The sequence below is a fragment of the Ciconia boyciana genome, chromosome 1, assembly GCF_034638445.1.
Source record: "Ciconia boyciana chromosome 1, ASM3463844v1, whole genome shotgun sequence".
Taxonomy (NCBI): domain Eukaryota; kingdom Metazoa; phylum Chordata; class Aves; order Ciconiiformes; family Ciconiidae; genus Ciconia; species Ciconia boyciana.
In genome coordinates, this window is record NC_132934.1 from 54,921,304 (window position 1) to 54,933,456 (window position 12,153).

Genomic DNA, 12,153 nt, shown 5'->3' on the forward strand with positions numbered 1-12,153 from the left:
AAAAGAAACGCCGAAAGACAAAAATATCTTCTGTCCCCATCAAGACTGCTAAGTAACGGGGTGCCGCGGTCACGTTTTTTTGACGAAAAACGCACTTTTTGGAGGAGGAAGAAACACAAGCCGAGAGGCAGACAGAGCGCGGGGCGGCGGGGCGGGGCGGGCTCGGCAACGCACCAATCAGCGCCCGCAGCGCTGCTATAAATGGGGGCGCCGCCGCTGCAGCCGCCGCGCTCCAGTCCGGCAGCAACATGTCCGAGACAGCTCCGGCACCGGCTGCTGAGGCAGCGCCCGTCGCCGCCCCGGCCCCCGCCGCCAAGGCCGCCGCCAAGAAGCCGAAGAAGGCGGCGGGCGGCTCCAAAGCCCGCAAGCCGGCGGGCCCCAGCGTCACCGAGCTGATCACCAAGGCCGTGTCCGCCTCCAAGGAGCGCAAGGGGCTCTCCCTCGCCGCGCTCAAGAAGGCGTTGGCCGCCGGCGGCTACGATGTGGAGAAGAACAACAGCCGTATTAAGCTGGGGCTCAAGAGCCTCGTCAGCAAGGGCACGCTGGTGCAGACCAAGGGCACCGGCGCCTCCGGCTCTTTTCGCCTCAACAAGAAACCGGGAGAAGTGAAGGAAAAAGCCCCCAAGAAGCGGGCGCCCGCGCCCAAGCCCAAGAAGCCGGCGGCCAAGAAGCCCGCCAGCACTGCCAAGAAGCCCAAGAAGGCAGTGACAGCGAAGAAGAGCCCTAAGAAAGCCAAGAAGCCGGCAGCCGCTGCAGCCAAGAAAGCGACCAAGAGCCCCAAGAAGGCAACTAAGGCTGCCAAGCCCAAAAAGGCGGTGGCAGCAGCAGCGAAAAGCCCGGCCAAGGCGAAGGCGGTGAAGCCCAAAGCAGCCAAGCCCAAGGCGGCCAAGCCCAAAGCAGCCAAGGCAAAGAAGGCGGCACCCAAGAAGAAGTAAGCCCCCGTGGAAGAAAACTCTTGCTCCGCACTTAAACCCAACGGCTCTTTTAAGAGCCACCCACAGTTTCTGAAAAAGGGCTGAAATAAGGGGGTTTTTGTGTCGTGGTTAAATAGTGGAAATAGCTTCATAGCCCGCGGGTCCACCCCACGCGGCAGCTCGTACAGCGTGCCGTGACTGGGAGAAACTTCACTGCCTGAGGACCAGCCCTTGGTGCCGCTCTCCTCATTACCTTGCTTTAGCACTGGGAGATCCATCACTCCTTTGAGGATGGACATTGCTTCAAAGCAGTTTAAGTACTTGGGGACTTGGAATTCCTTTGTGTTTAAACACAGTCGTGTAGCCAGGACTTAACGCTTTCTTTTCCGCATCCGTGTGTGCGACTACATGGGAGGGGGAGCAGAGGAGAGGGGTGGGGACAGTTTTCGCTTGCTACTCCATTGTTCACCTCAGTTGTAAGAAAGGACAGGAAAAAGATTTATTCTGTACTAGAAAAGCGAACTGTAGGATGCAAATCATGAAACATTTCAAGTTCTGAGAATTCATCTCAGCTGCACACAGAGTAACACATGCATTTTAAAAAAAAATCTAACAAGGCATTTGAAAAACAATTCATCTATTTAGAAAGAAAGAATAACATCGGTGTTTCCACAGGGTTTCCAAACACATCTAAAGCAATTTCACTCTTCAGTGATATAGTGGGTGGCTCTGAAAAGAGCCTTTGGGTTTCTCTGGGAAAGACTTCCCGGGCGTTGTTCTTCGCTGTTCACTTAGCTTTAGCTTTGTGGCTGTCGGTCTTCTTGGGCAGCAGCACGGCCTGGATGTTGGGCAGCACCCCGCCCTGCGCGATGGTCACCTTGCCCAGCAGCTTGTTGAGCTCCTCGTCGTTGCGGATGGCCAGCTGCAGGTGGCGGGGGATGATGCGCGTCTTCTTGTTGTCGCGGGCCGCGTTGCCCGCCAGCTCCAGGATCTCGGCCGTCAGGTACTCCAGCACGGCCGCCAGGTACACCGGGGCGCCGGCGCCCACCCGCTCCGCGTAGTTGCCCTTGCGCAGCAGCCGGTGCACGCGGCCCACGGGGAACTGCAGCCCGGCCCGCGACGAGCGCGACTTGGCCTTGGCCCGCGTCTTCCCGCCCTGCTTCCCGCGGCCCGACATCTCAGCCACCCGGCTTCCCGCAAACACCGACCAGCTCCGGCCGCGCCCGCCCGCTTATATCCGGCTCGGGCGGAGCGGCGGCGCCTGCGCTGATAGGCTGCGCAGGAGGCCTCGCTCCGACAGCCAATGGCAACGCGAATCCGGAGGCGACCAATAGCACAGCCGAGCGCGGCGGGACGCCCTGACGGAGACCTGCCGGCCAATGGCGGCGCGACGCTGCGAGCGGCCGCTGTGCGCTGCGGCGCCATAAAAGGGCCCCGGCGGGCGGCGGGGGCGTCCGGTGTTTGCAGCGCTGCCCGCGGGTGAGGGAGCGACGCGCCTTTGCTGCCATGCCCGAGCCGGCCAAGTCCGCCCCCGCGCCCAAGAAGGGCTCCAAGAAGGCGGTGACCAAGACGCAGAAGAAGGGCGACAAGAAGCGCAAGAAGAGCCGCAAGGAGAGCTACTCCATCTACGTGTACAAGGTGCTGAAGCAGGTGCACCCCGACACGGGCATCTCGTCCAAGGCCATGGGCATCATGAACTCCTTCGTCAACGACATCTTCGAGCGCATCGCCGGCGAGGCCTCGCGCCTGGCGCACTACAACAAGCGCTCCACCATCACCTCGCGGGAGATCCAGACGGCCGTGCGGCTCCTGCTGCCCGGCGAGCTGGCCAAGCACGCTGTCTCCGAGGGCACCAAGGCTGTCACCAAGTACACCAGCTCCAAGTAAGCTGCGTCTGCGCCCTGTGCCAGACCTCCTCGACCCAAAGGCTCTTTTAAGAGCCACCCACCTTTTCAGTGAAAGAGCTGATGCTCTGGTGGCTTGTCCCCAGCTGTCCCAGGTACTTCTCGGTCAAATGAGCAGTACCCCATGTGAAAGCACTGTCACTTGTAAGGAACCCAGGATGTACCTGTTTGCGGTAAGCTACGTGTTCTACATCTGCCTCCGTGGAGCAGAGAACGCTCACGATTCCATAAAGATATCCTGGGAGGCCTCTTTGCTTTCGTGTCCCGTTTCGGGGGGGGGGGAGGCGTTCTTAAGAAAAATCGACCGAGGTAAGTGTTCTTTTTAAATGCCCGAAAGAAGCGTGTTCTGGGTAGGCGGTGCTTGCTCTTTTTCCCCGTGAGGCACTCTAGCAGAGTGGGCATATATGGAAAGCACAGACGCTTCAAGAGGACCATGTGCTTTCTTTCAGCAAAAAGGTCCAGGCTGGACCCCCCCCACCGTTAGCGTTCTCGCGGGCGACCGAGGGAAGTAAACCGCGGCGCTTCAGGGCGTCCTCGCCCCCGAACCGCGCAGCCCTGCCCGTCGTCCCGAACGCACGCTCTACCCGTCCGGCGCTCGCCCGCTTCTCCCTCCACCGCCCTGTTCCCCCGCGCCCCGTAAATCCCGCAGCCGAGCAGCCCGCGGGAGCAGGGGACGGGCGGGAGGACCCGGAGCCGTGCAGCTGCCAGGCTCGGTCCGACCTGAGTGAGGACTGCGCGGAGCTCCCCAGCAGGCGGGCCCGGCGCGGTGCCGCTCCCGAGAGGGCGGTGATTGGTCGCGGTGGCTCTCCGGCTCAGAGCCCGGCCTCGCTTCACCAGGGCGCGCTCCTCCGGAGAGAGACGGGCCTTAAACCGGGGCGGGGAAGCCGTCGGGAAAAGTCGCCTTACGCGAAACGCCGGCTGCTACCTGCGCCTACCGCGTTCCTGACGCGGCCCTGAGCCGAACGCGGTTGCTGAGCGGGAGGAAAGAGCGAGCGCTCGGGGAGAGGGAGGCTGCAGTGCGAAGGAGCCTTTGCCAGCAGTCCCGATGCCGGGAGTGGGGGGGCGGTGAGGGCGACGGGGCCCTGCTGCACCGGTCACCTGCAGGCGTTCCTGTCACCCCTCCCGCCGCCCAAACAGCTGTTCGCGGGGCCGGTCCACGCATTCCTCCTTACACAGCGAGGGAGCCGGCGCTAAGGCCCTCTAGAGAGCCGAAAAGGAGCAAGAGGCCGGGCCGTGGCGGGAGGAGGAAGGGCGGGCCGGTTCGGCGGCTCTGCAGGCGGAGGGGGCGGGGGAAGGGCGGGATTTCGCCGGCGGGGCGCGGGCTTTTCGAATGCTCGCCTCGCCCAATGGCGGCCGGCCTCGCGCGGGCGGCCAATCGGCAGGGGGCTTCGGCTATAAATACCGCCGCCGCGGAGCCACCGCCACAGCTCGCTCGGTGCCGAGACAAAGCGCGTAGCGGTTATTGCGGAGCGATGGCGCGCACGAAGCAGACGGCGCGTAAGTCGACGGGCGGGAAGGCACCCCGTAAGCAGCTGGCCACCAAGGCGGCCCGCAAGAGCGCGCCGGCCACGGGCGGCGTGAAGAAGCCGCACCGCTACCGGCCCGGCACGGTGGCGCTGCGCGAGATCCGGCGCTACCAGAAGTCGACAGAGCTGCTGATCCGCAAGCTGCCCTTCCAGCGCCTGGTGCGCGAGATCGCGCAGGACTTCAAGACCGACCTGCGCTTCCAGAGCTCGGCCGTGATGGCGCTGCAGGAGGCGAGCGAGGCCTACCTGGTGGGGCTTTTCGAGGACACCAACCTCTGCGCCATCCACGCCAAGCGCGTCACCATCATGCCCAAGGACATCCAGCTGGCCCGCCGCATCCGCGGCGAGCGCGCCTGAGGCTCCTGCCGCACCCCCTCCCCGGTTCCGGCAGACGCCGAGGCCGCCCACACAGACCCAAAGGCTCTTTTAAGAGCCGCTACATGCGCAGTGAAAAGGGCTGTTATTGCTTTCAGTACTTCAGAAAATACTATTTTAGTATGGGCAGAGTATTACAGTGTAAACTGACTTTGTGAGAAGATAAAATTTTCAATAAGTCCCCATGCTGGTCAAATTTCCTTACATTTAGTAAATCGTAACAGAGACCAGTGTATTTTTTTAAGGCTAAAAAACGGATATTGCAATACCAAATGAAATAGTCAGTGAAAATGTACAATACCACATTTTTTCAATCAAATTCTGAAGTATTACAGCCCTTTTTATTGCACATGGAGCGGCTCTTAAAAGAGCCTTTGGGTCTGTGTGGGCGGCCTCGGCGTCTGCCGGAACCGGGGAGGGGGTGCGGCAGGAGCCTCAGGCGCGCTCGCCGCGGATGCGGCGGGCCAGCTGGATGTCCTTGGGCATGATGGTGACGCGCTTGGCGTGGATGGCGCAGAGGTTGGTGTCCTCGAAGAGCCCCACCAGGTAGGCCTCGCTCGCCTCCTGCAGCGCCATCACGGCCGAGCTCTGGAAGCGCAGGTCGGTCTTGAAGTCCTGCGCGATCTCGCGCACCAGGCGCTGGAAGGGCAGCTTGCGGATCAGCAGCTCCGTCGACTTCTGGTAGCGCCGGATCTCGCGCAGCGCCACCGTGCCGGGCCGGTAGCGGTGCGGCTTCTTCACGCCGCCCGTGGCCGGCGCGCTCTTGCGGGCCGCCTTGGTGGCCAGCTGCTTGCGGGGCGCCTTCCCGCCCGTCGACTTACGCGCCGTCTGCTTCGTGCGCGCCATCGCTCCGCAATAACCACTACGCACTTTGTCTCGGCACCGAGCGAGCCGTGGCGGTGGCTCCGCGGCGGCGGTATTTATAGCCGAAGCCCCCTGCCGATTGGCCGCCCGCGCGAGGCCGGCCGCCATTGGGCGAGGCGAGCATTCGAAAAGCCCGCGCCCCGCCGGCGAAATCCCGCCCTTCCCCCGCCCCCTCCGCCTGCAGAGCCGCCGAACCGGCCCGCCCTTCCTCCTCCCGCCACGGCCCGGCCTCTTGCTCCTTTTCGGCTCTCTAGAGGGCCTTAGCGCCGGCTCCCTCGCTGTGTAAGGAGGAATGCGTGGACCGGCCCCGCGAACAGCTGTTTGGGCGGCGGGAGGGGTGACAGGAACGCCTGCAGGTGACCGGTGCAGCAGGGCCCCGTCGCCCGCGCCTCGGCCTCTTCCCAACCCGCTTGCCCTCACCGCCCCCCCACTCCCGGAATCGGGACTGCTGGCAAAGGCTCCTTCGCACTGCAGCCTCCCTCTCCCCCGAGCGCTCGCTCTTTCCTCCCGCTCAGCAACCGCGTTCGGCTCAGGGCCGCGTCAGGAACGCGGTAGGCGCAGGTAGCAGCCGACGTTTCGCGTAAGGCGACTTTTCCCGACGGCTTCCCCGCCCCGGTTTAAGGCCCGTCTCTCTCCGGAGGAGCGCGCCCTGGTGAAGCGAGGCCGGGCTCTGAGCCGGAGAGCCACCGCGACCAATCACCGCCCTCTCGGGAGCGGCACCGCGCCGGGCCCGCCTGCTGGGGAGCTCCGCGCAGTCCTCACTCAGGTCGGACCGAGCCTGGCAGCTGCACGGCTCCGGGTCCTCCCGCCCGTCCCCTGCTCCCGCGGGCTGCTCGGCTGCGGGATTTACGGGGCGCGGGGGAACAGGGCGGTGGAGGGAGAAGCGGGCGAGCGCCGGACGGGTAGAGCGTGCGTTCGGGACGACGGGCAGGGCTGCGCGGTTCGGGGGCGAGGACGCCCTGAAGCGCCGCGGTTTACTTCCCTCGGTCGCCCGCGAGAACGCTAACGGTGGGGGGGGTCCAGCCTGGACCTTTTTGCTGAAAGAAAGCACATGGTCCTCTTGAAGCGTCTGTGCTTTCCATATATGCCCACTCTGCTAGAGTGCCTCACGGGGAAAAAGAGCAAGCACTGCCTACCCAGAACACGCTTCTTTCGGGCATTTAAAAAGAACACTTACCTCGGTCGATTTTTCTTAAGAACGCCTCCACCCCCCCCCGAAACGGGACACGAAAGCAAAGAGGTCTCCCAGGATATCTTTATGGAATCGTGAGCATTCTCTGCTCCACGGAGGCAGATGTAGAACACGTAGCTTACCGCAAACAGGTACATCCCGGGTTCCTTACAAGTGACAGTGCTTTCACATGGGGTACTGCTCATTTGACCGAGAAGTACCTGGGACAGCTGGGGACAAGCCACCAGAGCATCAGCTCTTTCACTGAAAAGGTGGGTGGCTCTTAAAAGAGCCTTTGGGTCGAGGAGGTCTGGCACAGGGTGCAGACGCAGCTTACTTGGAGCTGGTGTACTTGGTGACAGCCTTGGTGCCCTCGGAGACGGCGTGCTTGGCCAGCTCGCCAGGCAGCAGGAGCCGCACGGCCGTCTGGATCTCCCGCGAGGTGATGGTGGAGCGCTTGTTGTAGTGCGCCAGGCGCGAGGCCTCGCCGGCGATGCGCTCGAAGATGTCGTTGACGAAGGAGTTCATGATGCCCATGGCCTTGGATGAGATGCCCGTGTCGGGGTGCACCTGCTTCAGCACCTTGTACACGTAGATGGAGTAGCTCTCCTTGCGGCTCTTCTTGCGCTTCTTGTCGCCCTTCTTCTGCGTCTTGGTCACCGCCTTCTTGGAGCCCTTCTTGGGCGCGGGGGCAGACTTGGCCGGCTCAGGCATTATAGTCAGTCCTTCACTATACAGCTGCTAAAAAACTCACGAACGTGAACAGAAAATCATCCGGAGCGCCTGCCTTTTATAGGGCCTGTATGCAAATTACGGTTTCGTCTAGCCTTAGCTTTTATTGGTCGAGAAGCGTTCTTGCAGTCACAGGACTCCGTAGTTCATCTCCATTGGTTAGAGTTCGATTCGCGTTCCCATTGGCTGTTTTCTCAATGTCACCTCCTCAGCCTATCGACATTCGCTCCTTTCGCTGAGAGAGGATATAAGGGCGAGTTGCCGAGCTCTTTTCATCTCCGGGCGGTTCTTTCTCTTCGGTGTTGAGTCGCTGCGATGTCGGGCCGCGGGAAGCAGGGCGGGAAGACGCGGGCCAAGGCCAAGTCGCGCTCGTCGCGGGCCGGGCTGCAGTTCCCCGTGGGCCGCGTGCACCGGCTGCTGCGCAAGGGCAACTACGCGGAGCGGGTGGGCGCCGGCGCCCCGGTGTACCTGGCGGCCGTGCTGGAGTACCTGACGGCCGAGATCCTGGAGCTGGCGGGCAACGCGGCCCGCGACAACAAGAAGACGCGCATCATCCCCCGCCACCTGCAGCTGGCCATCCGCAACGACGAGGAGCTCAACAAGCTGCTGGGCAAGGTGACCATCGCGCAGGGCGGGGTGCTGCCCAACATCCAGGCCGTGCTGCTGCCCAAGAAGACCGACAGCCACAAAGCTAAAGCTAAGTGAACAGCGAAGAACAACGCCCGGGAAGTCTTTCCCAGAGAAACCCAAAGGCTCTTTTCAGAGCCACCAATACATTCAGAAAGAGAGCTTGAATTTCATTAAATATAATTAGCAGAAAACCGCAGAACTCTTTGAAGCGCTCGGCCCAGGCTGAAAGTGAAACATCCGCGCTAGCTGTGGGGACGCTGCCCATGCACACGCCCCTCCGACCCCGCCGTGCGTCCCAACCCCGGGCCGGGGGCGGTGCTGGGCGGTGCTGACAGCGCTCCCGGGAAGGAGCTCGGCCCTTCCGAAGCTGCAGCCAATCCCCGCACCGTGCGGGCTTTCCAAAGGCACCAGGGCGCTGCTTCGCTTTCCTCGCTAAGCAGAGGGGAAAGCTTGAAAGCAGCCCTGAACTTCGCTGGCTCCGACCCTCTTCTGCCTGTCCCCGAACTGAAAAAAAGGCAGCACTCTCGCCAGCGGACTGCCCTTGCCCTGAAAACCTCCCCCGTTCTCTCCGTCCCCAAAACGCGTGGTAGCCACAATATTTCAGCCCTTTAAAGAAAACTTGGGTGGCTCTTAAAAGAGCCGTTGGGGTTAAGGGCGGAGCAAGAGTTTTCTTCCACGGGGGCTTACTTCTTCTTGGGCGCCGCCTTCTTTGCCTTGGCTGCTTTAGGCTTGGCCGCCTTGGGCTTGGCTGCTTTGGGCTTCACCGCCTTCGCCTTGGCCGGGCTCTTCGCTGCTGCCGCCGCCTTTTTGGGCTTGGCAGCCTTAGTCGCCTTCTTGGGGCTCTTGGCCGCTTTCTTGGCTGCAGCGGCTGCCGGCTTCTTGGCTTTCTTAGGGCTCTTCTTCGCTGTCACTGCCTTCTTGGGCTTCTTGGCGGCGCTGGCGGGCTTCTTGGCCGCCGGCTTCTTGGGCTTGGGCGCGGGCGCCCGCTTCTTGGGGGCTTTTTCCTTCACTTCTCCCGGTTTCTTGCTGAGGCGGAAGGACCCAGACGCACCAATGCCCTTGGTCTGCACCAGCGTGCCCTTGCTGACGAGGCTCTTGAGCCCCAGCTTGATGCGGCTGTTGTTCTTCTCCACATCGTAGCCACCAGCGGCCAGCGCCTTCTTGAGCGCGGCGAGGGACAGCCCTTTGCGCTCCTTGGAGGCGGCCACGGCCTTGGTGATCAGCTCGGTGACGCTGGGGCCCGCCGACTTGCGGGCTTTGGAGCCGCCCGCCGCCTTCTTCGGCTTCTTGGCGGCGGCCTTGGCGGCGGGGGCCGGGGCGGCGGCGGGCGCTGCAGCAGGAGCGGTCTCGGACATGGCGGCGGCGCGGGGAGCACTGGGCAGCGGCGGCGGCGGCGCCCCCATTTATAGCAGCGCGGCGGGCGCTGATTGGTGCCGCCCGCCCGCCCCGCCCCGCCGCCGCCCGGCGCTCCACGCTCCGGCTTGTGTTTCTTCGGGAATAATAAAATGTTTTTTTTCTATTTTATCTGTCACGAAATTGCCCCTTTTCTACATCTGGGAGGCCGTGGAAGTGCCTATTTTCGCCTATCGGTGTCTTGCCGCGAAAAGAGTGGCGTTTGGGTAGAGAGGGGACAATAAACCCCGAGTCCTGGAACCGAACGGACCTTGAGAGAGTGAAACTTTTGTTTTTCTTTGTAAATTAGAAATTCTCCTTTAAAGTTAACGTGAGACAGGAAACTCAGTGTTAATCTTCAGAGGGTCTTTTTCACATCAGAGAAGAAAGCGAGCAGTTAGAATCTCATTCTTTAAAATAAAATGGTTTCAAAGAGAGTGAGGTAGCACAAACTCCCACAAGCCGTGCCTCCGCTTCTCTTACCGAGGTTTATACCTCTGGCTACTGCGAAACACTCAGTTAGGGATTTTTTTCCCCGTACTTCCAAAGCTAAAATTTCCAGAGGCTACTCGTGAAATAACAGACAGCATGTACTTTATTTACCTCAGAATGGACTACTTTCTCTGCAACTCATTGCTTTTGTTAACATAGCAAAAGGCTCTTTAATGTTAATGGGATAAATTGGGACACAAAGACCAAAGATGAAAAGGTTTGTGTCGAATTACTGAGCTTCATGTAAGTCTCTGGCATACAGAAACAGATCACATTCTAAATAAAGCACATCGTGCTATTTCTGTAAAATCTATTGGTATGATTCAGTAACATGGAAAAAAATTGGCAGAGATTGAGTCTACAAGAGATATGAAAGCACCATTTTATTCATATTTTCATGCCAAGCTAGGGAGAAAAATCGCGATTTTTGCTCACTGCTCTTTTGCCAGGTTACAGATCAAGTCACAGCAGCTTCCCTACGTAAAACCTTTGGCTGCAGCACAAAGTGATGCAAAGCTGTCTGTCCACAATGTCGTGACTACTCTGTTAGCATGCACATCTCCTTATCAGCTAAAACTTTGTATATATTTTTGCATCTCTGGCAGGAGTTCCTAATTCATTTAATTTGAAGTTTCATAGCTGTCACCCAGTTTAGCACCATCGTATTGCTGCATTTCTACCTGATAGTATACAGACTGCCCTTGTACAGTTTGCGTATGGTCCTGATCAGATGATCAGCTTCACTAGTTCAGTGAAATGCAGGACCTGTGAGTGGAAAAATATCACCTCATTCCCCTCTCTCATTCCACTACAGGGAAGGCAAATGAACCTCTTGAAGATTTTGGGTGACCCTTCATCTTCAATTAATTCAAAGTCCCATTCTTTAAAGCTTTGTATAGGCAGTTTGACCTTTTCCCGTACCCTTATGGCAAAAAGGACTTCAGAAAAATAAACATACTGTTCTCTCCCACTTACGTTTTCTTTCTAGTTCTTCCCCATCATTGAGGTCTTGTAGCTGAGAAGTTACCCCTGAGGCAGGGAGGGCAAATAAGATGGCAAATTCAGCAAATCTGGGTCTGGGCTATCCAAGCTGTGTTGGAAGTGGGATGGTTTATAGAGCAATATTCATTAGAAATTTTACAAAGGCAAGAGAACTTGACTGTAAGACAGATTTACTTCATGTAGTAACATGGGGCATAAAGAATTGAATAGTGAAATTACTAATGTCTACTAAAGTTTCCTGAAATCAGGTGGATGACTGTATGTTTGCTCCGTCCCATCTAGGTCTGGTAAAAGCCCTGATGTCCTTTAAAAACTAAACTTGTTACAGTGCCTGTAAGCTGAATCTTTTTATGCTCACCAACTCTTCTCACATTGCCAATGCCAATACTGGGGTTGGGACAGAAGCCTTTCTACCTCACAATAAAACAATTTCCCCCATTCTTTGCAACTCTTATTTTGCAAGAGTAGTAATGCAGCACAATAGCACATTTTCCTCCAATCTGTAATATGATATTCTCAGGACTGTTTTCCTTACACACACAGAGTCAGATGGAATACAGCTGTATGTCTAAATCCTGTATAGCAGTGATAACTACAACACCAACCACCTCCAGAGGAAAAGCCTCTCAGTATGTGCCAGAGCAACACTGCAGCACATTGTTGTAGTCCTTGTCTTACTCCACTTTCGAGGCTATCAATCTCTATCAAATGTTAAATGGCCATTTTGCAACTTGAAGCTATTTTTTGTAATTATTTTAGGTGCTTCTATTTATTTGATTTTTCCACTTATGTGTTTACTCCATTATTCCCCTCCCTTATTGTTAAGGAGAAAATATATTTTCATGACCATCTCACAGACAAGCAGTCAAGCCATGTGTATTAGTGGGAGGATGCAGACGTACCAGAGAAAAATCAAGGCAAAGAAGAGCTGAATACAGTGTCACCTCATTCAGTAGTGAATACGCAAGGACCGTGGTTTGCCCTCCTCCTCCAAATACTGCTATTCCTTGTGTGATTAGCAGCACAAAAAGCCTGAAGTTACGCACCAGAGGTCATTAGTCTAGCCATGATCAAGCTTAATAAGGATACATGGAAGTAGTACACGTTTCCCTGCAACGCAGACACAAAAAAGGAGCAGACAGGGAGGATGC

At 58.2% G+C, this 12,153-nt stretch overlaps 8 protein-coding genes across 8 annotated transcripts; 4 read left to right on the top strand and 4 right to left on the bottom strand.

Moving 5' to 3' along the window:
• The first annotated feature begins 241 nt into the window (after nt 1-241).
• Nucleotides 242-1,288, top strand: LOC140654228 (histone H1.11L-like). Its single transcript, XM_072867336.1, has one exon. The coding sequence runs from the start codon at nt 249-251 to the stop codon at nt 933-935; it is 687 nt and encodes a 228-aa protein (XP_072723437.1). The 5' UTR covers nt 242-248; the 3' UTR covers nt 936-1,288.
• Nucleotides 1,289-1,564: 276 nt separating this feature from the next.
• On the bottom strand, nt 1,565-2,131 carry LOC140654264 (histone H2A-IV-like). The gene has a single exon (XM_072867406.1). It carries the CDS (start codon nt 2,089-2,091, stop codon nt 1,702-1,704), a length of 390 nt encoding a protein of 129 aa, XP_072723507.1. The 5' UTR covers nt 2,092-2,131; the 3' UTR covers nt 1,565-1,701.
• Nucleotides 2,132-2,387: 256 nt separating this feature from the next.
• Nucleotides 2,388-2,961, top strand: LOC140654270 (histone H2B 1/2/3/4/6). The gene has a single exon (XM_072867418.1). The coding sequence runs from the start codon at nt 2,421-2,423 to the stop codon at nt 2,799-2,801; it is 381 nt and encodes a 126-aa protein (XP_072723519.1). The 5' UTR covers nt 2,388-2,420; the 3' UTR covers nt 2,802-2,961.
• Nucleotides 2,962-4,262: 1,301 nt separating this feature from the next.
• On the top strand, nt 4,263-4,834 carry LOC140654245 (histone H3). The gene has a single exon (XM_072867369.1). It carries the CDS (start codon nt 4,291-4,293, stop codon nt 4,699-4,701), a length of 411 nt encoding a protein of 136 aa, XP_072723470.1. The 5' UTR covers nt 4,263-4,290; the 3' UTR covers nt 4,702-4,834.
• Nucleotides 4,835-5,039: 205 nt separating this feature from the next.
• Nucleotides 5,040-5,596, bottom strand: LOC140654241 (histone H3). Its single transcript, XM_072867362.1, has one exon. The coding sequence runs from the start codon at nt 5,563-5,565 to the stop codon at nt 5,155-5,157; it is 411 nt and encodes a 136-aa protein (XP_072723463.1). The 5' UTR covers nt 5,566-5,596; the 3' UTR covers nt 5,040-5,154.
• Nucleotides 5,597-6,831: 1,235 nt separating this feature from the next.
• On the bottom strand, nt 6,832-7,879 carry LOC140654252 (histone H2B 1/2/3/4/6-like). The gene is made up of 2 exons (XM_072867381.1): nt 7,092-7,879; nt 6,832-6,984 (listed from the first exon to the last, which is right to left on the bottom strand). The coding sequence occupies exons 1-2, from the start codon at nt 7,466-7,468 to the stop codon at nt 6,957-6,959; spliced, it is 405 nt and encodes a 134-aa protein (XP_072723482.1). The 5' UTR covers nt 7,469-7,879; the 3' UTR covers nt 6,832-6,956.
• Nucleotides 7,750-8,322, top strand: LOC140654259 (histone H2A-IV-like). Its single transcript, XM_072867391.1, has one exon. It carries the CDS (start codon nt 7,802-7,804, stop codon nt 8,189-8,191), a length of 390 nt encoding a protein of 129 aa, XP_072723492.1. The 5' UTR covers nt 7,750-7,801; the 3' UTR covers nt 8,192-8,322.
• A 474-nt stretch (nt 8,323-8,796) lies between these two features.
• On the bottom strand, nt 8,797-9,480 carry LOC140654235 (histone H1.11R-like). The gene has a single exon (XM_072867348.1). It carries the CDS (start codon nt 9,469-9,471, stop codon nt 8,800-8,802), a length of 672 nt encoding a protein of 223 aa, XP_072723449.1. The 5' UTR covers nt 9,472-9,480; the 3' UTR covers nt 8,797-8,799.
• Between the last annotated feature and the right edge of the window lie 2,673 nt (nt 9,481-12,153).